General features: G+C 37.4%; 9 protein-coding genes across 9 annotated transcripts; 6 read left to right on the top strand and 3 right to left on the bottom strand.

Annotated features, from left to right (window-relative positions):
* Positions 1–96: 96 nt before the first annotated feature.
* DFA_01300 (Physaropepsin) lies at positions 97–2,398 on the top strand (the record flags this gene model as incomplete). Its single annotated transcript, XM_004359209.1, has 3 exons — positions 97–152; positions 527–735; positions 852–2,398. 3 exons carry the CDS (start codon positions 97–99, stop codon positions 2,396–2,398), a joined length of 1,812 nt encoding a protein of 603 aa, XP_004359266.1.
* A 197-nt stretch (positions 2,399–2,595) lies between these two features.
* DFA_01301 (short-chain dehydrogenase) lies at positions 2,596–4,824 on the bottom strand (the record flags this gene model as incomplete). The annotated part of the gene is made up of 1 exon (XM_004359210.1): positions 2,596–4,824. The coding sequence occupies one exon, from the start codon at positions 4,822–4,824 to the stop codon at positions 2,596–2,598; it is 2,229 nt and encodes a 742-aa protein (XP_004359267.1).
* A 563-nt stretch (positions 4,825–5,387) lies between these two features.
* On the bottom strand, positions 5,388–5,966 carry DFA_01302 (uncharacterized protein; the record flags this gene model as incomplete). The annotated part of the gene is made up of 3 exons (XM_004359211.1): positions 5,388–5,521; positions 5,601–5,719; positions 5,803–5,966. 3 exons carry the CDS (start codon positions 5,964–5,966, stop codon positions 5,388–5,390), a joined length of 417 nt encoding a protein of 138 aa, XP_004359268.1.
* A 545-nt stretch (positions 5,967–6,511) lies between these two features.
* On the bottom strand, positions 6,512–10,118 carry DFA_01303 (putative short-chain dehydrogenase; the record flags this gene model as incomplete). The annotated part of the gene is made up of 2 exons (XM_004359212.1): positions 6,512–9,830; positions 9,961–10,118. 2 exons carry the CDS (start codon positions 10,116–10,118, stop codon positions 6,512–6,514), a joined length of 3,477 nt encoding a protein of 1,158 aa, XP_004359269.1.
* Positions 10,119–10,926: 808 nt separating this feature from the next.
* DFA_01304 (uncharacterized protein) lies at positions 10,927–13,942 on the top strand (the record flags this gene model as incomplete). Its single annotated transcript, XM_004359213.1, has 6 exons — positions 10,927–11,067; positions 11,165–11,520; positions 11,608–11,780; positions 11,861–12,481; positions 12,533–13,112; positions 13,918–13,942. 6 exons carry the CDS (start codon positions 10,927–10,929, stop codon positions 13,940–13,942), a joined length of 1,896 nt encoding a protein of 631 aa, XP_004359270.1.
* Positions 13,943–14,055: 113 nt separating this feature from the next.
* DFA_01305 (uncharacterized protein) lies at positions 14,056–15,063 on the top strand (the record flags this gene model as incomplete). The annotated part of the gene is made up of 1 exon (XM_004359214.1): positions 14,056–15,063. One exon carries the CDS (start codon positions 14,056–14,058, stop codon positions 15,061–15,063), a length of 1,008 nt encoding a protein of 335 aa, XP_004359271.1.
* A 356-nt stretch (positions 15,064–15,419) lies between these two features.
* DFA_01306 (uncharacterized protein) lies at positions 15,420–18,691 on the top strand (the record flags this gene model as incomplete). The annotated part of the gene is given in 7 exon segments (XM_004359215.1): positions 15,420–15,642; positions 15,776–16,505; positions 16,585–18,241; positions 18,284–18,303; positions 18,323–18,394; positions 18,593–18,615; positions 18,663–18,691. The coding sequence occupies 7 exon segments, from the start codon at positions 15,420–15,422 to the stop codon at positions 18,689–18,691; spliced, it is 2,754 nt and encodes a 917-aa protein (XP_004359272.1).
* A 278-nt stretch (positions 18,692–18,969) lies between these two features.
* Positions 18,970–22,388, top strand: DFA_01307 (uncharacterized protein; the record flags this gene model as incomplete). Its single annotated transcript, XM_004359216.1, has 2 exons — positions 18,970–20,334; positions 20,424–22,388. The coding sequence occupies 2 exons, from the start codon at positions 18,970–18,972 to the stop codon at positions 22,386–22,388; spliced, it is 3,330 nt and encodes a 1,109-aa protein (XP_004359273.1).
* Positions 22,389–22,867: 479 nt separating this feature from the next.
* Positions 22,868–23,110, top strand: DFA_01308 (uncharacterized protein; the record flags this gene model as incomplete). The annotated part of the gene is made up of 1 exon (XM_004359217.1): positions 22,868–23,110. One exon carries the CDS (start codon positions 22,868–22,870, stop codon positions 23,108–23,110), a length of 243 nt encoding a protein of 80 aa, XP_004359274.1.
* Between the last annotated feature and the right edge of the window lie 630 nt (positions 23,111–23,740).

The raw sequence follows: 23,740 nt of genomic DNA on the forward strand, positions 1-23,740 counted from the left end.
TCTCACCCCAAAAACAAAAAATATCTTGTCTTGATCTTTTTTTTTTAATTCATTCTTGAATCCACATCACTTTAATTGGTTTTGATGACATCATCTATGGCTTCTTTACTTGCATTTTGTCAAGTATTTATCGTAGATCAAGGATTGATGATGTAAGTAGTTTTGTTTAGATTTTTTTTATATGTTTAATCTACAATGTTTCCACATCTATCACTTGCCGATGAGTTGAATGACTTGTTGGTTGAAAGTTCATCCGAAGACAGATATGAATTCTTCTGCTTCGATCATGCCCATTATAAAGGAAATAGGGGGGCAATTGCATTGAGTCTTCAAACCAAAAGATTCATCCGACCCCCCACCTGCCAATTAGGGGCTCAATTGATTGTTATTGTTTTTTGTTTGATATTTAATTTAATTTTTAAATTTTTTTTGAACATCCCTCCCTTCAGCCACGCAATCAATAAATAGGTGTCTATAGAGTGTTGATTTATTATTTTCATTCAGATTTATATATAAACATGTACAGACAACTATTTGTATTAGTAGCTGTCGCTATGTGCTTGGCATTGCCATCACTCTCTGCCCCAACCTACCGTGACTATTCATATTGGACCCGTTCTACCCGTGCCTCCAAGCACGCTGTCATCGACTTCCAAGTAGCCCTCACTCAAAGAAACATTGATGTTGCTGATCAACTTCTTATCGATATCTCTACTCCATCTTCACCAAACTATGGTAAGTAAAAAAGAAAAGAAAAAGAGTTACAAACAAACAAAAAAGCTTAAAACAAAATATCTTCTGACACACACTGTTTTTTTTATCTCCTACTTTTATTTCTTTTTTTTTTATAGGTAACCATATGTCAATTGATGAAATTTTGGACTTGGTTGCCCCACCAGCTCCAGTTTCTGAAGAGATTGTTAACTTCCTTGAAATGAACGGATGTTACAATGTTGAAAACCACCGTGATATGATCAAGGCCTCTGCCCGTGTTGAAGACGTTGAAGCCCTCTTTGAGGTCGAAATGTACACCTACAAGCACATCACCAACAAGAAGATGACCATCGTCCGTTCTGGTGAATCATACAAGATCCCAAGCCAATACGCTGACCAAATCCAAATGGTTGCCGGTATCTCTGAATTGCCACACCAAACGACTAGACCAGCTCCAAAGAAGGTCGACATCTCCAAGTCTGATCCAGGTCTTGTCATCCCACAAACCCTCTACAACCTCTACAACATTCCAACTGGCTACCAAAACAACGCCAACACCAGTTTGTGTTTGGCTGAATTCCAAGACGACCAATCTTTCAACAAGAAGGATTTGGCCAGCTTTGCCAAGGAGACTGCCATCACCCCAATCAACGTCACCAACATCGTTGGTCCATACTCCCCATCCAGCCCAGATGGAGAGTCAACCCTCGACGTCCAATACGGAGGTGCTGTCGCCCAAACCGCCAACATCTGGTTCTGGACTGTCCAAGGTTGGATGTACGAATTTTCCACTGCTTTGTTTGCCACCACTCCAGCTCCATGGGTAGTCTCCATGTCTTGGGGTTGGCCAGAGAACCTCCAATGCCAATCTGGCGTTGCTTCATGCACCAACGGTGAAACCTCTGAACAATACGTCCAACGTGTCAACACTGAGTTCCTCAAGATTGGCCTCCGTGGTATCTCCCTCCTTGCCGCTTCAGGTGACCAAGGTGCTCCAGGTGATGGATCCCCAGGTTGCAACAACAAGAAGAAGCCACTCTCCACCATTTTCCCAGGTGCCTCCCCATACGTCACCTCTGTTGGTGCCACTATGTTGAACGCCCCCACCACCGCTGCCACCCCAGTCGGAGCTGCCCAACCACCAATTTGCTCCAAGCAAAAGTGTGCCACCTCCACCAGTGAAACTACCTGCACCTACCCAGATGCCCTCATCACTACCGGTGGTGGTTTCTCTGACTACTCCCCAGTCCCATCATGGCAAGCATCTGCCGTCAACGCCTACCTCAAGTCTGGTGTTGCCCTCCCACCAAGCCAATACTTCAACTCCTCCAACAGAGGTTTCCCAGATGTATCTGCTCTTGGTCACAACTACGCCATCTTCCTCTCTGGTGGCATCGAACAAGTTGATGGTACCTCTTGCTCATCCCCAGTCTTTGGTGGTATGATTGCTCTCCTCAACTCTTACCGTTTGAACAACAAGAAGCCAACCCTCGGTTTCCTCAACCCACTCATCTACTCTGCTCCATCCAACTGTTGGAACGATATTACCACCGGTAACAACAAGTGTACTGAATCCTGTTGCTCCAAGTATGGTTACCTAGCTACCGCTGGTTGGGATCCACTCACTGGTCGTGGTACTCCAAACTTTGCCAACTTGCTCACCTACGTCAAGACCCTCAACTAAATCAATTAATAAATTAAATTTAAGAAAGATTTCTTTTTATAAAACTAAAACAAAAAAATATTATTTTAAATAGTTAAATTAATTATATAATTATATATTTAATCTCTTTTCTGAATTTGTCCACCGTCGTTTATGAAATATAATTGATTTATAGAAATTTATAAAATTTCAAAATAATATATTTATTTATTTATTTATTATTCATTTCTTGTTACAGAACCACTATAATTTACATTATCTTGTGCTTTGAAGTGACAAAACATTCCTCCGACATGCATCTTGTTTCTTTTTGATTCATCATCAGCCAACAACAATATACTTGCAATTGGATCCAATACTCTTGCAGCACCATCAAACTCATTGAGTGGCGATTCTGGTCCATCTTTGACTTGTGATGTCATCTTTGTACACCATCCAGTATCGACACCACAAACATAGATACCTTTCTTGAGATAGCTCTCAGCGATTGAATAGGTCATCATGTTGAGTGATGATTTGGCCATATTGGTGTGGGTGTGATGACCTTGATTGTATCCTTTGTTGAATGAGCCTTCTTGTGCTGATACATTGACGATAAATTTCCAATCGTTATCATCACAATCTGTCTTGATATAGTTTGACATCATTGGTGATAGTTGAGAGATCAACATGAATGGAACCGTAACATTGACCAATTGAACTTCCATCATTTCAATTGGCGATGTTTCATTGATTGTTTCTCTCCATGTTGTCTGTTCTCTGTTGTCCAAAGGTTCACCATGTAAATCTGTACAACCAGGTGGGAATAGTTTATCATTTCGTTCTTCTTTGTCATGGTCCAATAATTGTATTTGTGTCATTAATGAACATTCCATAATAGTTGTTGGTATTTCATTATATGTTTGTACTGTTCTATTTGGTGTTGAAATTTCACTACTATCATTATCACCATTCTCTATAAATTTAAGAGATTGAGTAATATGATCAACCAGACCATAAGCAAGAGATAGGTATTCTTCCTTTTCTATCAATTCTCTAAAATAGGCACATGGTCTACGAATAGTTTGAGCAGCATTGTTGATTAATATATCCAAACGAGGGAATAGTTGTTTGATGTGATCGATCATTGATTGAACCGATGGTAAATGTCTAAAATCACAACCATATACAAATAGTCTATCTTTCCACTCCGAGTAACCATCTTCCTTTGAATAACGATCGATTGCAATCCAAGGGAATCTTGTTGTTACCATCACAGTGAATCCACTCTTTAACAATCTCAATGCAATATAATATCCAATCTTCATTCTTGCACCAGTCACCAATGCATATTTGGCGTTGTTTTGGTCCACTTTGATAGCATCCCATTGTTTCCATTTCCTTTCTGACATTTGTTTGCAGCTTTTACAAACAGCTATCTGATTGGAATCGACTAGCCAATGAAGGATCAATGTTCCACATTGATAGCACTCCACACCAATGTTAACAACTGATTTTGGTTGAGTATGGATGTGTTGGTCAATGAACCTATCTAGTTGTTCCCATCCATGATAGGCGAAATTTGGGTTGAACAACTTTGGTGAGTTCATTTCAGTGAATCCATCCAAATCAAACCGAGTATTTGGCTCGATTCTAGTCATACATTCGAGGGTTGCACCTATTGTGCCGTATTTGAGGCTCTTTTGTTTGTCTGATCGGGTGAACCCAGGAATCTGGTCCTTTATATCAATAGTCTGGAATGAATAATTTCTTCTGGCGTACTTGATCATTCGCAATTGCTCTCGTCCAAGAAGATGTGGTGATATGTAATTGGTCGATGTGTACAATGACCGAATAGCACGTAAATGGGTGTATACATGATCTCCATCATATATAAAGCATGTACAGTCTATATCGGCTTTGAGAATGTACTCATAGTAGCTTTGAAGTGTTGATGTGACGATTTGGATTGGACGGTATGGAAAGGCTGTTGGTAGGATCGTCAATGAATACGTAGTTTTGATGATATGGTAACTACATGGAAGACTTACGGTAATCTCTTTTACCAATTGTTTGATTCGTTCAGTTGCACTCTCTTTTGATTTTGTAATGAGAAATAGATCAATATCAGAGTTGAAGTATGGGGAAGAGGTGGAGTTGTAATGTAATTGGGTAGATGTGTACCAATTGGCTGCGGTGGTGGGATCTAATATAGTTGTTGGATATGAGAGATATTCTTGTATTTGTTTTCTACATATTGTTGGTAGTGTTGCGATTGCCTTTTCAATAAGCAGATAGGTCTTGTGGTGGTCTATAAAGGATTTTGATTCATGAGTAAGAGAACCAAGTACAGCTCCACCTGCACATACAACTCGACAACCATCTATTTCACCCCATGTTACATTTGAAAGAACAGACGATGTGAACCAATTAAAACACTCTTTGAAAAGTGACAGACGATTGGTCATTCTGATGGGTTTACCAGAAAGTTGTCTGAGATAACGAGGTATGTTGGGATTTGGGCGAGGAGGATTGAAGTCAATCCGAATGGGTGATTGATACAATTTGATCAAAGGATTACAATGATCCTTTTCCATCATCCGGTCTGTTTCAAACGACGATTCACTGACGAGAGAGTAGTTTCGACTTTGCTTTTCAATGATATGCAACAGATCATTGTTGAATATACCGAAAAGAAATAAATCTGGTCGATTGAGGGATTTGTTGTGAGAAATATATTTGGCGTAGGTGTAAATGGCAGCGATATGGGTGCACTTTACATAGGACATGATGAATCTAAGATTGGTGGGATCTTGATATTTTACGGCAAGACCAATAATCTCGTCCAAGAGTATACGTCGTTTTCGGAAATATTGCACTGCATTGCACACTCCAATCAAATCATCGACCTTGTTTTCGAGTGACAGAGCAAGCTGTGACGCACACTGACCATCCATTGGTTGCCTATCGGCATAGCACGGTTTATAGAGAAAATCATAATCATTCCAATTTGCGTGGTGGTAGAGACTGATCAGTGTACTACGACTGATAAAAGGTACCGAGTACATGGATGATATTGATGCCAAATCTGGTTTGCTGTGGTTAGGTGAGAGAGGATCCAATTCACTGCTGTTAAAGTATTTTCCTCCTCCCACTTGACACCATCTACTAACAAATGGATCAGGCGAAAACAATGGGATCGTTTTATAGGGATCCGAGTTACACTTCTTTCTGGTCGATTTACATTTAGATGTAGTGTTTTGTCTATCCGATTCTATTTTCAGTTCAATGGTATCTTGGATTTGTAACTGGAGTAATCTTGTCTTTTCCCAAAGACCATTTGATAGATCATGATTAAAAGATCTAAAAAAAATAAAATATTTAATAATTATTATTAGGGTATAATAGTAATATATAAATAAATACAATATTATTATTATACATACATTGTTCTTTGTTTTAATATTTTCTTTTCTTTGTAGATTGATAACTTTTTTTTGGGATGTCTATTCTTTTTCGTTGTCTTTACTGATGTTCTATCATGAATGTAGTGATACAATTCGTGATCATCGTCGTCCGAATCAATATTAAAGTCTTGATGATGAAACATTATAAATTAACACTAATTTGATCGATGATGAGATGATTATTCATTCAATGACGGATGACTGAGCAAAATTGTTAATAGTTGGAAATTCAAAATCCTGTGACGAGACACTATGACGATGCATTAGGGTGACGAGACACCTTTTGTGAGAAACTAGAGAATTTATGAAGATCTGTGATCATATCTTCAGCATCGAGTCGCCATTGCGTACTCAATTATTGATCAGAGTCTAATATATTATAAATAGTTTGTGTTTGTTAGTCTTTTGTCATATGATTACTTCTCATAAATTGTAATTACCTCTTTCTCTATCTCACTCTCTGGTAGATAGTACAAGTAAATAGTATACTCTATTATTTATTCTGATTGGTGTGATTTACTGTACAGAAGAGTTCTTTTTTTGACATCTATAATAAAGAATGAGTTTGAGTAGATCATATTTGATGATTGTCTTGTCTTTACGAGTAGTATTTAAATGATTTAATAACTAGTGTGAGTTTTTTTTTATTGAACACCATAAAATTATTTACATTTATTTATTTATTTATTTATTCATTTCTTGTTACAGAACCACTATAGTTTACATTATCTTGTGCTTTGAAGTGACAAAACATTCCTCCAACGTGCATCTTGTTTCTTTTTGCTGAATCATCATCATCCAACAACAATATACTTGCAATTGGATCCAATACTCTTGCAGCACCATCAAACTCATTGAGTGGTGATTCTGGTCCATCTTTGAGTTGTGATGTCATCTTTGTACACCATCCAGTATCTACACCACAAACATAGATACCTTTCTTGAGATAACTCTCAGCGATTGAATAGGTCATCATATTCAGTGATGATTTGGCCATATTGGTGTGAGTGTGATGACCATGATTGTATCCTTTGTTGAATGATCCTTCTTGTGCTGATACATTGACAATAAATTTCCAATGGTTGTCATCTCCATCTGTCTTGATATAGTTTGACATAATGGGTGATAGTTGAGAGATCAACATGAATGGAACTGTAACATTGACCAATTGAACTTCCATCATTTCAATCGGTGATGTTTCTTCAATTGTTTCTCTCCAAGTTGTTTGTTCTCTCTTGTCTAATGGTTCACCATGTAAATCTGTACATCCTTCTGGGAATAGTTTATCATTTCTTTCTTCTCTGTCATGATCCAATAATTGTATTTGTGTCATCAATGAACATTCCATAATACTTTTTGGTATTTCATTATTATATAGTTGTACTGTTCTTTTTGGTGTTGGAATTTCATTATAATTACTACTATCACCATTCTTTATAAATTTAAGAGATTGAGTAATATGACCAATTAAACCATAAGAGAGAGATAGGTATTCTTCCTTTTCTATTAATTCTCTAAAATAGGCACGTGGTCTTCGAATGGTTTGAGCAGCATTGTTGATTAATATATCCAAACGAGGGAATAGTTGTTTGATGTGATTGATCATTGATTGGACTGATGGGAGATGTCTAAAATCACAACCATATACAAATAGTCTATCCTTCCACTCCGAGTAACCATCTTCCATTGAATAACGATCTATTGCAATCCAAGGGAATCTTGTTGTTACCATAACAGTGAATCCACTCTTTAACAATCTCAATGCAATATAATAGCCAACCTTCATTCTTGCACCAGTCACCAATGCATATTTGGCATTGTTTTGGTCCACTTTGATAGAGTCCCATTGTTTCCACTTCATTTCAGATATTTGCTTGCAACTTTTACAAACAGCTATCTGATTGGGATCTACCAACCGATGATGAAGGATCAATGCTCCACATTGATAACACCCCACACCAATGTTAACAACTGATTTTGGTTGAGTATGGATGTGTTGGTCAACAAAACGATCTAGTTGATTCCATCCATGATAGGCGAAATTTGGGTTGACGAGCTTTGGCATATTATCGGTTTCCAAGAATCTATCCAAATCAAACACAGTAGCACTTGAATCGACGTGAGTTTTCGTGGATTCATCCAATTCAAATGCAGTACTTGGATCGATGTCGATTTCCGTAGGCCCATCCAAATCATCCTGATCGTTTGACTCGTCGATTTTGGTGGGTCCAACCAAATAAAATCTAATATTTGGCTCGATTCTAGTCATAAATTGGGGTGTTGGATCTAGTGTGCAGTATTGAAGGCGTTTTTCAACAATTTTGGAGGACCCAGGTATTTGGTCTGTTAAATCAGTGGCCTCGAATGAATAATCTCTTTTTGCGTACTTGATCATTCGAGATCTCTCTGGTTCGAGTAGACGAGGTGATATGCGATTGGTCGAAGTGTAAAATGATTGAATAGCACGTAAATGGGTGTATACATGATCTCCATCATATATAAAGCATGTACAATCTATATCTGCTTTGAGAATGAACTCATAGTAGCTTTGAAGTGTCGCTGTGACGATTTGGATTGGACGGTATGGAAAGACTGTTGGTAGGATCGTCAATGAATATGTAGTTTTGACGATATGGTAACTACATGGAAGACACACGGTAATCTCTTTTACCAATTGTTTGATTCGTTCCGTTGCACTCTCTTTTGATTTTGTAATGAGGAATAGATCGATATCAGAGTTGAAGTATGGGGATGAGGTGGAGTTGTAATGTAATTGGGTAGACGTGTACCAATTGGAGAATGTTTCACAGGTGAGGGGATCAACGGTCAGACCGTCTTCTGAAAAACTAAATCCTCGACGTTGAAGTTGAATTTTACCTTGAAGTTGGTGTCTAGCTTCGGAGATGGCTTTTTTTGTTGGATATGAAAGGTATTCTTGTATTTGTTTTCTACATACTAGTGGTAGTGTTGCGATTGCCTGTTCAGAAAGTAGATAGGTCTCGTGATATTCTTCAAAGGATTTTGACCCACAAGTAAGAGAACCAAGTACAGCTCCACCTGCACACACCACACGACAACCATCTATTTCACCCCAAGTTACATTTGAAAGAACCGACGATGTGAACCAATTAAAACAATCTTTGAAGAGTGTGAGATTGTTGATCATTGTTTTACGGTAAGATTTGAAATCAATACGAATGGGTGATTGGTACAACTTGATCAAAGGATTACATTCATCCTTTTCCATCATCCGGTCTGTTGCAAACGACGATTCACTGACGAGTGAGTAGTTTCGGTTTCTTATTTCGATGGTGTGTAGTAGATCGTTGTTGAATATACCACCAAGACAAAAACAGTGTCGATTGGGTACTTTGCTATCCCGAGGACGAGGATATTTCATCTCGGTGGGTATTTCATCAGAAATATATTTGGTGAAGGTGTAGATGGCGGCGATATGTGTGGGCTTTACATAGGACATGATGAATTGGAGATTGTCGGGATGTTGATATTTTAATGCAAGACGAACGATCTCATCCAAGAGTATGCTTCGTTTGTAGAAATATTCGACTGCGTTACACACTCCAATCAAATCATCTACCTTGTTTTCGAGTGACAAAGCAAGCTCTGACGCACACTGACCATCCATCGGAATAGGTTGCATCCTTCCAAAGTATTTTCTCCCAAGATATTCCCAATTGGCGTGATGGTATTGAGTGATCAGAGTACTACGACTGATAAAAGGTACCGATGGGGAATTGGCAGACCTTGTTTCAATACATTGCCACATTCGATCGTTATCAAGGGAATCACTCTCTCCCACTTTACACCATACTTTAACAAATGGGTCAGCTTTAAACCTAGGCACAAATTGATAGGCCTCTTGAGCTTTGCTTTTTTTTTCAAGTCTATCCATTTCCATTTCCCGTGCAATACTGTCTTGGAGTTGTAAATCTAGTAATCTTGCAGTTTCCCATAAACCACCATCCGATCGATTTTGATTAAAAGGTCTAAATAAATAAAAAATAAATATTATTAATTCATTATATGTTGTTGGTTAGTCATTTGATATTGTTATATATTTATTCCTATAGTATTTTGTTTCTAAGAATTTTTAATATTATATTATATTATACATACTTTGTATGTTGTTTCCTTTGTTTGTATACTTTTAGTAAAAATTTGTATCTATTCTTTTTCGTTGTCTTTACCGATGCTCTATCGTGAATGTAGTGACATAGATCGTGATAATCATTTATCCAATCATCATCATCAGCGTTTTGGTGATCATGAGACATTATAAATTAGTTTGATCGATGATGGATAATAACAAATGATGATGATGACGATGATTATATGAAGCTTAATGGCTCTTCTGTGAAAAAAGGTATTTTGAAAACTTTGGTTGGAAATTTCATCAGAATCCCAAGAAGGGATCGTTCATAAATAGCTACACATTTCATTGGATGACGATGCACATCATATATCTGATTATGATCATGAGACAACTCGAGGAATATTCAACCAAAGTACCTTTTAGTTATCATCAGTATATTTGATAGGACTGAATGTATCTAATTTAGATGAATGGTGGGTTTGTGTATTTGTTAGTATTATGTAAAAGAATGACCGATTTTAATTTTATACTTTTACAAGACGCAATCGATCGATTATTAATTCTACTTTGATCTGATGAGAACCCTAACCTACCCCCCTTTGTCCTAGGTTCCCCAAATTGGTGGAACACGACTAGCTAGATGCACCAGTGCAAAAGGGTGGTCGACTTTGCCGATGACAAGTAAACCAACCAACTAAATTTCATTAAAAAATTATTAAACAAGAATGCAAACTTTCAAGGTGCGGTCGTGAACGGTAATGACAACATTAATTTAGATTAATTACATATACTAAACTTTACATAATTGATATCAACAAAGTAGTAGTAGTAGTAGTAATAGTAGTAGAAGTGTTATTGTACAAGTACTTTATATAGGATTGTAAAGAGAGAGTGAGGTTAGCAAGGTCCTTGCTTTGCAGGTCTCCCCCATTTCACACAGACACAATCATAGTAGTAGTCGACTCGAGTACAAGTAGAAGAAGAAGAAGATGACAGAGTTGGAGTCGATATCAAGATCGACCGATAAGAATCTTATCAAAGAATGGTTAAAGAAACACCCTTTGACAATGGTTCATAACAACCATCAACATACGCTCATTCATTTGGTATCGATGAATGGTAACATGGATGTAATAAGACAGTGCTTAAAGAAAAAGGTACATATCTATTATATTTAATTAAATGAATGAATGAATGAATGAATGATGTTTATATTATTTATTATAGTATGTAAATTTAGAAGAAATTAAACCATTAGAGTTGAGAGATAAAGATGGATATACAGCAATGCATTGTGCAGTTAATCAAGGTCACTTTGAAATGGCTGAAAAGTTATTGGTCAAAGGGTCAGACCCCAATGCAAGAACATCAACCGGATCGACTCCATTACATCTCCTCTCGAAATACTGTCATGCACCCAAAGCAATCAAACTAGCATCACTACTCATTGAAGCAGGTGCATTTATCAATCACAAGGACATTAAATTTGAAGCTCCATTACATCGTGCAACACTACCAACAAATAATAATGAATTCCTTAAATTATTATTATTAAATGGTGCTAATCCAAATATCTTAAACAAGTATGAAGATCAAAGAAAGGATATAGACTATCATTAAATCATCATTTATTTACTATTTATTTATTTATTTAATTTACTTTTTATTAGGAGAGGAAGGACACCAATACATGTTGCAATTGAAGAAGGTAGAATTGATATATTGTTAACATTTATGGAACATGGAGCATTATTTACAAAATCATCACTTAGTTCATCATTTCCTTCACCTTTGGAATATGCATTACAATCAAAGAATCCTCAAATAGTTCAATTCTTTAATGGTAAAAATTAATTTAAAACAAAAGAGAAATAAGAAGAAGAAGAGGTAGAATTGTTTGTATTAATTTTAATTTTATTTTAGAGAGAATTGGAAGTTGTGGAGAATATATTATATGGATGGAGAAATTAAATTTATTTTATGGAAAGAATATGCAAAACTTTTCACAGAGTGGAGATTCTTATAGTAGTTCACAACACCTTCAATTGATACATGGTGGTGTATTTATTACAAACTATAGAGTTGTGTTTAGATGTGAAAACTCTGTCTCCAATCCTTCAACAACACAATATTCACTCAATTGGCCATTTGGAGATGACGAAGAAATGAGTATAGCTCTAGCTTCAATCGAATCAATTACAACTGAAAATCATCCTGGTATTAATCATCAATCAAATTTAAATAATATTAATAATATTAATAATACGACTGGAACAACTAGTGTTGTTGGAGGTGGAAATAGTAATAATAATAGTAGTATCAATCTTGTTCAGAATGTATCAATGTTGGCACTTGGAGGTAGTGGAGGTCAGCAGCAACAACAACAAAATACAATCAATTCAACATCTCTACCAAATCTAGGTGGAAGTGGTAATAGTACAAATGGTATAACAACTTCTTCAAATTGGGCAAATACAAGTAATAGTAGTAATAATAGTAGTATAAATATTAATATTAATATTGATAGTAATAATAATAATGAAAGTAATAATAATTTTAATAATAATAATAACATTGATGAAAATAATATACCAGATGATGAAATGGAAAAGATGATACATAGATTAAATAATAATACATCATCATCTTATTTATATCTAAGTAAGGATGATTTTTGGACTGGATCAAATGATGGATCTACAACTCTTGGATTTACACCAAATTCTGGATCCAATATAACACATCAGGTCATATCATCTACGTCGTCTTCATTTGTGTCTGGACAACACTGTGAATTGAATATCAATAGTAATGGACAGATTGTCAACTCTACCCCAATCAACTACTACTCGATAGTCATTACAACCAAGAATTTCAAGCATTGCAAGATCTACTTTTTGAATAGTGCCATGCGTGACAAGGTGGTTGACATTATCACCTATCATTACAAGACCAAGGTGGAAAAGAGTCTTAAACTAATCGACACGAACCGTCGACTCCAAAACAAGATTGTCAAGGATAATATTATATTGGACGATCATTCACGTATCGAGCATATCGATCGATTCGAATGCTACGGTGTATTTGAAGAACCGTTGCCATACCTGTACGCACATGTGTATCGGTCGCAACGACCTCCCAACGACGGCTGGCTTGTATACCAGCCTAAAAAGGAGTATGCTCGATTTGGCATACACGAAGATCAACCCAACACACTCCAGAATCTCTATTGGAAGTTTACATTTATCAACAAGGATTTTAAGCTCTGTTCATCTTATCCATCGGGTTTGGTAGTGTCACGTGTCATGCTCGACAAGGACTTGGAAAAGGTGGGAGGGTATAGGTCAAAAGGCAGAATACCAGTGTTGTCGTGGCGCGCACCCAACGGTGCATGCATCACACGTTGCTCGCAGCCATTGGTTGGGTTGGCGAGCTCGCGGTGCGCCGAGGACGAGCTCTACATCACCACGATCGCCAATGGCAAGCCCTTGTACATTCTCGACGCACGTCCCAAATTGAATGCCATCGCCAACACGGCCAACGGTGCCGGTTTTGAGAATATCGGAAACTATTCATCGTGTAAACTGGTGTTTCTCAACATTGCCAACATCCATGTGATGCGAAAAAGCTTGGAGAAGCTGGTTGGAGCGGTATCGCAATTTGGACAGTCGGAAGAACCCATGAAGGCAGTTGAGGAGAGTGGTTGGTTGAACCACATCAAGGGTGTCTTGTCGGGTGCGTTGTTTGCAGCCGAGCTCATCACCAAGGGATCAAACATATTGGTGCATTGTAGTGACGGGTGGGACAGAACACCTCAACTGACCAGTCTGGCACAAATCATGTTGGATCCGTATTACCGTACTGTTGTCGGGTTGCAAGTACTCATTGAAAAAGAGTGGTTGTCTTTTGGACACAAGTTTACTCATCGGTTGGGACACTTGCACGAAAGTGAGGATGAAGTATCACCCATCTTTATTCAGTTCCTCGATGCCATCTTTCAACTAGTCAACCAATTCCCTCTGCTCTTTGAGTACACTCCCACACTGCTCCTCTTTATTGCCGAGCATTTGTACTCTTGTAAATACGGCACATTCTTGCACAACACTGAGCAAGAGAGAATGAGAGATCAGGTCAAAACAAAGACCGTCTCGATTTGGACAGACGTTAATCTCAACATTGAATACTTTATCAACCCCTTCTTTATCCCCAATCAACAAGGTGTTATCATTCGTCCCAACCTTAATATTCGATGTATGGAACTTTGGAAATCACTCTATATGAACTACGAAACTCAAAACACCTGGTTATTTAATAGTTGGATGGTTAGTAAATCAACTCAACATCAACAATTACAATCACTTTTATATCGTCAAGAAAAAGAAAAGGAAAAGGAAAAAGAAAAGATTAATAATAATATTAATAATAATATTAATAATAATATTAATAATAATAATAATAGTGATGAATCACCGTCGTCATCGATGACTATTACAGTATCACCACCAAAAAATGAAGATAATAATCAGACTACATCGACAACAACAACAACAACAAGTCCAACTCAACCATCACTTTTGGTTACAACAAAGATTAGATCAAGTTCAAGATTTCATAAGAAATCCTATTCTAATAATAGTGATGTTGTTTTAGAGATGATTAATTCACCACCTGAAACGGCAACTGAAACCAATTCCATATCAATTCCAAATGGGTATTCATCACTTGGTAAAAGTGGAGGTGGTAGTGCCAGTGCCAGTAGCCTTCATAAATGTGGAGGTCATCTAATTGTAAATAATACTATCATTCAAACACCAAAACCAAGACCATTACCATATACAAAAGTTATAGCATCGACTGGAGGAGAATCTCAATTCTTTTCTACATCGACTAGAAGTAATAGTAGTTCAAGTTCAATTGCTGGTAGTAGTAGTGATCAAAGCAGTGGTCAAGGTGTCAGTGTCACATTATCACCGATTTTTGTTCGTAGTGATCTACATGGACGATCATCATCATCGTCATCAACATCCAATTCTTCAACTTCATCACCATCAACCACCAATAATAATATTAATAATCCAAAACATTATTTACTAGGCACCCATAGACCACCATCAACACCCAACTAACTAACTAACTAATAAACACTAACAATAAATAAATAGGCAAACAAACAATAATAATTTATTCAAACAAACCAAGAATAATTGGATACTCATTGACAAACCCAACCAATCACACTGAAAAAGTGGCCCGTCATTTGATGGTCCTCCTCCCCAACCCTTTAGATATTTTCCAAAATAGGTCCGAAAAATCAAAAGGAGGTGTGGTTCGAAATAAAATTAAAAAGTAGGGAAGAGGACCAGAAGATACGAACTCAATGACCTCATCAAGACAATCATAATTATTATTAAAGTAGTAATAATCAAAGTTAAAGAAAGAGATAAAAGAGAGGGAGAGAAGAGAGATTTGGATTTGAAAAAAAATGTTAATAGAAGGATCAGTTTTCAAATTAGGTAATAAAGGGCTAATAAAGACATTCAAAAAGAGATACTTTATAGTACCAGAAAACCAAGATATCATATATTACTATGAATCAAAGATTGAAAGAAAGCAATGTGGTTCAATTAAACTAAGGGATATATTACATGTTGGTACAAGTAAAGATACTACTGCCACTCAAGGTCAATTCCATTTTGATATTACTGGTATGTGTAAACATAGATACATAGATAAATAGATAGACACATATGACTATAACTATTATTCTTGTAAATCCAATAATTGACCTTGACATTTGTATTTGTTTTTTTTTTTTTTTTTTGGTTTTAAAAGTTATAGGAAGAATTTATAAATTATATACATTGACAGAAAAGGAAAGATCATATTGGATAGATTCAGTTACAACAAGATTAGATGAAATTAAAAAGAGAGATGATGAGACTAAAGTAAAGACAAATGAAATGCTTAGAGATTTAAAGATCTACACTTCATATGATGGTAATCAAGAGAGCGACTATGACGATGAGTCGTCGATTGGATCATCGTACACACCTAGTAAAGGAGGATCGAGAGGAGGAGCTAAAAACTTGGAGAGAGAGTTGGAGTTGAAAGACGATGAAATATCAAAGTTGCAAGAGGAAAAGATGGCCTTTGAAAACTATGTCAAAGAGTTGGAAGATGAAAAGTGTCTCTTACAGAAAGAGAATGAAAAGCTAATCGAACGATTCGATGAGAGTTCAATTGACTTGTACCAAGCTACCATCAGAGACTTGGAAACAAAGAGAGAGGAAATGGAAAATGATCTCAACGTAATGAGCAAGCATTTGGATGAAGAACGTAGCCTTAGAACACAAGCCATCAAAGATAGAGATCTATTGGAAAGAACTATGGGTGATGAAAATAGTCAATTGGTATTGAAGACTGAAGAATTGGAATCACAAAAAAAGAAAGCTTTAGAATTAATATCAAGTGGTACAATGAATATTCATCATTCTGGTGGTGGTAGTAAACAACAAACTACAAAGAATTGGTCACAATTTTTAATTCAAATTGAAAGAAATAATTTCAAGTATGTAAAAAGAAAAGAAAAGAAAAATAATAATATAATTTATATTAATTCTTTTTTTGTTTGTTTGTTTCTCTTTTAGATACAGAAAACAAAGAGATACATATTATTTAGATAATATTAAATTAAAGAAAAAAATAGATGAACATATATTGATTGATAGAGAATCGTCGTTGAAGAACTTTGAAGATATGGTGGGTCGATTGATACAATTTGAAATGGTGTATCGGTCACAAGAATTGGAAGAGATTTATCCAACCATATTTGATGAAATTCAATGTATAAACAACTTTTTAAACAAATCATCTGTCGATCTTTACACTACCAATGAACCCATTCTCTTTGGGTTTATTGACACGTATACACCAAAAATAGCATCCATCATTGCCAATGTAAATAATCACAACAATTCAACCTCTTCATTACCAGATATGAGTAATGATATGATTAAAAGCGAGCTACAAGAACCCGTAGACGTTTTATTGTCACACACTGAAAAATGCAAGCAACAGAGTCTTACCATGACATTGGATCGTGTTGAACCATTCTCTTTAAAGATTCAAGCATTTACAAAGACCTTGGAAAAGGCAAAAGCAACACTACAAGATTATCGTCTAAAATTGGCACAACTTAAATCCGATACATTGGCATTCCCAGTGCATCCAGAGTGTATCGATCCATTTGAAAATAGAGTTGAATCGATTGTAGATAAAATTGAACCACATATTATTCAACACGAACAAAATGAAGATCAAGAAATCATATTGGATGATCCGAAACAACTCATCAACAAGATCAATGATCTTGAAGTTGAATTCAAGGCCAAAATACAATACTATGAAGGTGAAAAAAAGAAAACAGAGACTTTTCTATCGTCACTTGAAAGAATGTCGGTCGGTGTCGAAATGGCATTGGAACAAATATCGATTGGCTCAGAGACTGATCAAGTATTGGTAGACTTGGAAGTACTGTACAATGAAAAGGTTGATTTGGTCGAACGTACCAAACGAGGTGTTCTCGACTTGACAGTCATCAAACGAAAGGCTCAACTCATCAAAAAACTCGAGGAACTACAAGCTGAAGCATCTCTCAAATACACGGCCAATGAAGATGATATATTGGATGTAATGGTTGGTTCTGTCATTGATAGTTTTGTTAAAAACAAACCAGGACAACAAGACAAAAAAGAAAAAGATACAACTACATCTACAACGGTTGGAGGAAACAAAGAAATTACAATTACAGGTGTCATTCCACCAAACTTTGAACGTTTGGGAGAAGGTCTATATTTATTTGGAACTAAAAAGATTAATGTTCAAATTTTGGCAGGTGGTATTGTAGTTAGAGTAGGAGGTGGTTTTGAAGCATTCTCTAGCTATGTACTTAAATTTGGTAGATCTGAAACCATTAAATTACTACGTCAACAACAACAAATAACAACTGCCAACTCTAAAACAACAACTATACTTACATCGGTTTCAACCAGCTCTTCATCGTCGTCGTCATCGACAAGACAACCACCTAGACCAATATCTAGAGCAGCAACATCACGTGCAGAAAATAGAAAAAGTTTGGTACTAAGTTCAAATAGTTTACAACCACAAACAACAGCTGTAAACTCTGCAACCATAACCTCTACCATTACAGTCATGTCTTCACCAAAACAATCGAATAACAGGTCAACAATAACAACTCCAATCACAAATAGAATGTCAAGATCATTATCAAAAGGTGTAATTGTTTTTAATCCATCATCTCCTGAAACTCAAAACTTAAACTAGCAGAGTAATCGAGTCGAGTTGTATATATTAATAATAAAGAAAAGAAAAAGATCCATCCATCATCCATTCAATCACGTGTTCAAAATTCCCTCCAATATTGGTGATTGCAATGTATGTACACACATAGGGGGGGGGGTAAGCTCTTTGATTTAACGGATAAATATACAGTGTGTGAGTGTGTGGTCATTGTTGTAATTACATTGTCATTATATCTGTATCACTCTCTATTATTTTACTTGTAGTATTAATTGCTCTGTTTTGTTTAGTTAGCCGTTAGAGAAACAACAAAAGACCGCCATTTTTTTCTAGATTTGGTTCAAACAGAGTTCAAAGTAGGCAGAGAGAGCGCAATTTACCTCTGACCTAATTTCCTATTTAGAAAACTCATCTGACAATTGTAGGTTTTGAAATTTTAAAACAAACATCCATCATCATCATCATCATCATTACAAACAACACACGAACTTTTCATTTATACATATACTATATATATTTAATTGTTAACTTGTATTAATTTTTTTTTTGAAATACTTTTTTCCGTTTGATCTGTCAGTTGACCCTTTTAGAGAACTTCACACCACCTCATTCCAATCAATCACCATCATCAGCTGTCAATCAATTTTTTCAAAATAGATTTTATATATCATCATATAGAGAAAGAGATAGATAGATAGATAGGATTAGGAATGAGTGAACAAGAAACGGTATCAACTACAAATACCGATAGCTCGGTCACAACTACTACAAATGTTGATCCTTCATCGACAACCACTACAACAGAAACATCAGCTGATGTTATAGCTGCACCTGTAACAACAACAACAAACAAGGAAGAGAATACTACCTCAACTACTTCAACTACAGATAATAATAATAATAATACTGCTGCTGCTGCTGCTGCTGCACCAGCTGTAGTTGCTCCAGTACCAGTTGTAGCTGCACCTGTAACAACAACAACAACAAATGAAGAACCAGCAACATCTTCATCTTCAACCACTGCTCCAACAACAACAACTTCTGCAGCACCAAAGATTGAAGCACAAAAACATCATGTAGATCAAAATGGAGAGGTTTCAGAACCAATTCCAATGCCAACTACCATTATCGATGCATTGGAACATACCATTCAAAGATTCCCACATCATCTTGCCATCAAGGTAAAGAGAAATGGAATATGGCGTCAATGGTCTTGGATGCAATACCGTCAAGACATTTATGCAACTGCCAAGGCATTTATAAAGTTGGGTTTGACTAGTGGTGGAGGAGTCAACATTATTGGTTTCAACTCGCCGGAATGGCAAATGTGCCAACTCGGTGCCATCTGGGCCGGTGGTCTTCCAACCGGTATCTACACCACCTCTTCACCAGAGCAATGCGAGTACTTTGCCTCTCACAGCGAAGCTCAATTCATCTGCGTCGAAAATGAAACACAACTAAACAAATACATGGCAATTCGTGACAAACTACCAAATATTAAAGCTTTCATTTTAATGGAACCTTTTGATGTTAGAAATCCAACTGGCACTGCCAATACTGCTGCCACTACTACCACCACTACCACTGCACCAGCTACCACCACCACTGCTCCAGCCTCTGCAACTACCATTCCAGAAACCACAACCACGACCGATGCCAATGGTACTAGTACAACTAGTACAACCAGTACAACTACTACTACAACCAATACTACTACCACATCGACAGGGTTACCACCAGGAGTATTACATTGGGAAGACTTTTTGGAACAAGGTAGAAACGTTCCAGATTCTGAAATTGATAGAATCTCCAAAGCCATCACTGCCGAGAACCTTTGTACACTTATTTACACCTCTGGTACCACTGGCATGCCAAAGGGATGTATGATGACCCAACGTAATATTGCTTGGACTTGTTACACCGTCGGTAGTGTCGTCCTTCATCCAAAGACTGGTCATCGTGAAAGATTTATCAGTTATCTACCCCTTAGTCACGTTGCCGAACAAGTTGTAACATTATATGCTCCATTAGTATTTGGTTTCTCTGTTTCTTTTGCTGATAGAAATGCTCTTCAAGTAAGTATTGAATAGTAATTAAAAAGATAGATAGAGATAGAAATAATATTAATATTCTTTTTTTGTTTGTTTTGTTTGTTTTTTTTTAGGGAACATTATTAGATACATTATTAGAAATTAAACCAACTATTTTCTTTGGTGTACCACGTGTTTGGGAAAAGATTCAATTAAAGATTCAAACTACTCTTAATCAATCGGGAGGTATTAAAAAGAAGTTGGTCAATTGGGCCAAGGGCAAGGGTATCGAGGGAGGGTACAAGCAACAACGTGGCGAAAAGAAGCCCAAGGGATACGGGTTTGCTCGTGCATTGGTGTTTAAAAAGTTGTTAAAGGGATTGGGTCTTGACCAATGCCGATTCTTTGCTAGTACGGCCGCACCCATTTCAAAGGACACGCTAGAGTTCTTCTTGTCGCTCGGTATCACCGTCACCGAGGCATACGGTATGTCAGAGTTGACCGGTCCACAGTGCATCAGTTATCCACGTGCCAAGACTGGCTCGGTCGGAAAGACATTGCCAGGCAGCGAGGTCAAGCTCAACCCTGGTGACGACGAGATCTGCATCAAGGGTCCAAACGTCTTCCTCGGATACTACAAGAACCCCGAAGCCACTAGAGAGACCATCGATGAAGACGGCTGGCTCCACACTGGTGATATCGGAAAGATCGATGAGAATGGATACCTCTTTATCACCGACCGAAAGAAAGAGCTTATTATCACTGCCGGTGGTGAGAATGTCTCGCCCGCACTCAGTGAGGGTTACTTGAGACAGATTCCCGGTGTCAATCACGCTGTTGTCGTCGGTGACCGTCAAAAGTACATTGTCTGCATGTTGACCATCAACGTCGAGTATTTGCCCAAGATTGGATTCAACGTCAAGACTTTGGAGGAAGCTATCCGCGACAAGTCATTCAACGACTACTTGCAAGCCAAGATCAACGAGATCAATCTCCGTCTCACTCAAGCATCCAGCATTAAAAAGTACAGAATCTGTCCACGCGAGTTTGCCGACTCTGGAACCGACTCGGAGCTCACCCCCACCCAAAAGCTCAAGCGTAAGATTATTCTCGCCAAGTATGACGACCTCATCCGTGACATGTACGGTGACCAATACACCGAGGGTACCTTTAACCAACCACCCCCAACTCTTCAAAACTCGTTTGTTATTGCTGGCGACGTTGCTATTCCACCAGTTGACAAAAAGGTTGAAACTGAACAACCAAAGAAGGAAGAGCAAGCTGCCTCTGCTGCTGCTGCTGTTGTACCAGTCGTCATTGCAGAGACTGTTGTAGTAGAGGAGCAAAAGGTTGTCGACCCAGTCGCCGACGAACCGGTCACTGTCACTACTACAACCACCACTACCGCCGCCGTCATCAATGACACTGAACCAGCTGCTGTCATCATCACTGAAACTGTTGTTGTTGAACAAGACCCACCTGCCGTCGTCGTAGAAGAAAAGAAACCAGAGGAAGAACCAGTAGTTGTTGGCAACAAGGCTTTTGAAGAATCACAACCACAACCAGAAACAGTTACAGTCATTCACGAAACAGTCCCAGTTACAGTGGTTGAAAATAATCCAACCACAACAGAAGAAAGCCAATCATCAGAAAAGACAACTATCGACCACCCAAAAGTTGAGCCTGCTGCCCAATCAGACAATACTACTACCGTCAATATTGTAGCCGTTCCAGTCCCAATCATGAATCAAGACTTGGATCAAGGCAACACAGCCGGTGAGGTTGTAGCAGCAGCCGAAATAATTAAAGTAGTCGAAGCAACACCAGTGGACGCAAAGAAGAAAGAAGATGAACCCAATATTATTAATAACGACAAGGATGAGAATGGAAAAAAGGATGGATCGACATCGGATGACAGTTCAGACGAAACATCATCTGATACAACCAGTTCAGACGATGATTCAAGTTCCAGTGATTATAGTACCTCTTCTGAAGAATCTTCCGAGGAAACTGATAGCGAAGAATATAGCACAAGTTCAGAAGAAGAAAAGAAACAACAACTAGAAAAAGAAAAAGAAAAAGAAAAAGAACAAAAATAATAAATAAAATGATAATAAATTATACATACAACTATTACAAAGATTAAAGATTAGCCAACTACTATGATGTAACTTGATTTGTGAACACTTGGAGGGATTCTTCTTTAAAAGAATCATATGATGACAGGGGATTATTTTATGACTCTTTAAAGAATAAAGAAGAACCCCTCCAAGTCCCTTTTGTGTTTAAGAATAACCATACATTTCTGTGTTGATTTCGTTCCCCGTTCTATGCTGATCCATCAGACACCGAAAGGTCCTCATCAGAACGGACAACACCACCACCTGTTATTACATCCAAAAGCAGGGAGGTTCCATCGAGGGAATCTCCAAGTCAATAGAAACCTTTTGGAAGTGGTGTCTACGAAGGAGGGTAGTCTTGGCAGCGGATATTCCTTTTCCAACTTGATTCACCAATACAAGAAGACGAACCCATCGATTACCCATTATCACCAATTTCGTTTAGCCCAGTCTCAACAATGTCTGCCAACCAATCATTTGCCAATGACCGCCAGTCACAATCGAACCGTGACAGTTACCGACGAGAGAACCACCAGTCTCAAGGTCATCCAATTCGATATGACCCTTATGCCAGGCCAGCCAATGTCAACTCTCCGTTGAACAGATCAACATATGCTCCAGCATATAATGCAGCACTCGAGCGCCTCCAGGCCAGGTATGGAACAAAGAGACAAGCAGACTACAAAGAAACCAAGTTTTGATGTTCCCATCCCTTTGGAGCATGGAGCTATGCCGATCCAACCAGATGTCAAGAACATTGATGCCCAGGAAGGGTCAGAAAATTAGAGTGCCCACTGCCTTGAGTTCAAAAAGAACGTCAAGGCACGAAATGAACTACGTGTTGAGAAGATGACTCTTTCTTCTCTACCAAATTAATTAAAATAATATTAAATAAATAAATGAAATATTTCAAACCTACTCACGGTCTTTTCAATGATCGCATTTGAAACTGTTTAAAAATTAAAAAAATTCTTTTTTTCCAAAGAGCGGGCAATTGTTTGTTTTTACTCTCAGAATGTGATTTGCTCCCATGCGTCTATCAATAACAAGATGATAAATACTATTCAGAACATCTCCTAAGAGATATCAACTGTAGTACGATCAAAGTCTGAAATTGAGGATGATCTATCGCATACAGTATTGATTGTTGATTACTGGTCGTGCTTTTTTCGAACGAAAGATCGTTCGTTTGATTGATATAATACTTTTGATCTTATGTTGATGGTCAACTTGTTTGTTGTACTCACTCGTCAAAGATGCTTGTCACAATCATTCTTACCGTACATCGATATTTTGAGTCTGGTCGTGAATGAACTAAATTGGTTGGAGTA

Source organism: Cavenderia fasciculata (genome assembly GCF_000203815.1).
Source record: "Cavenderia fasciculata unplaced genomic scaffold Scf_Dfasci-F-a-25c12.r2-5, whole genome shotgun sequence".
In the NCBI taxonomy this organism is placed as follows: Eukaryota; Evosea; class Eumycetozoa; order Acytosteliales; family Cavenderiaceae; genus Cavenderia; species Cavenderia fasciculata.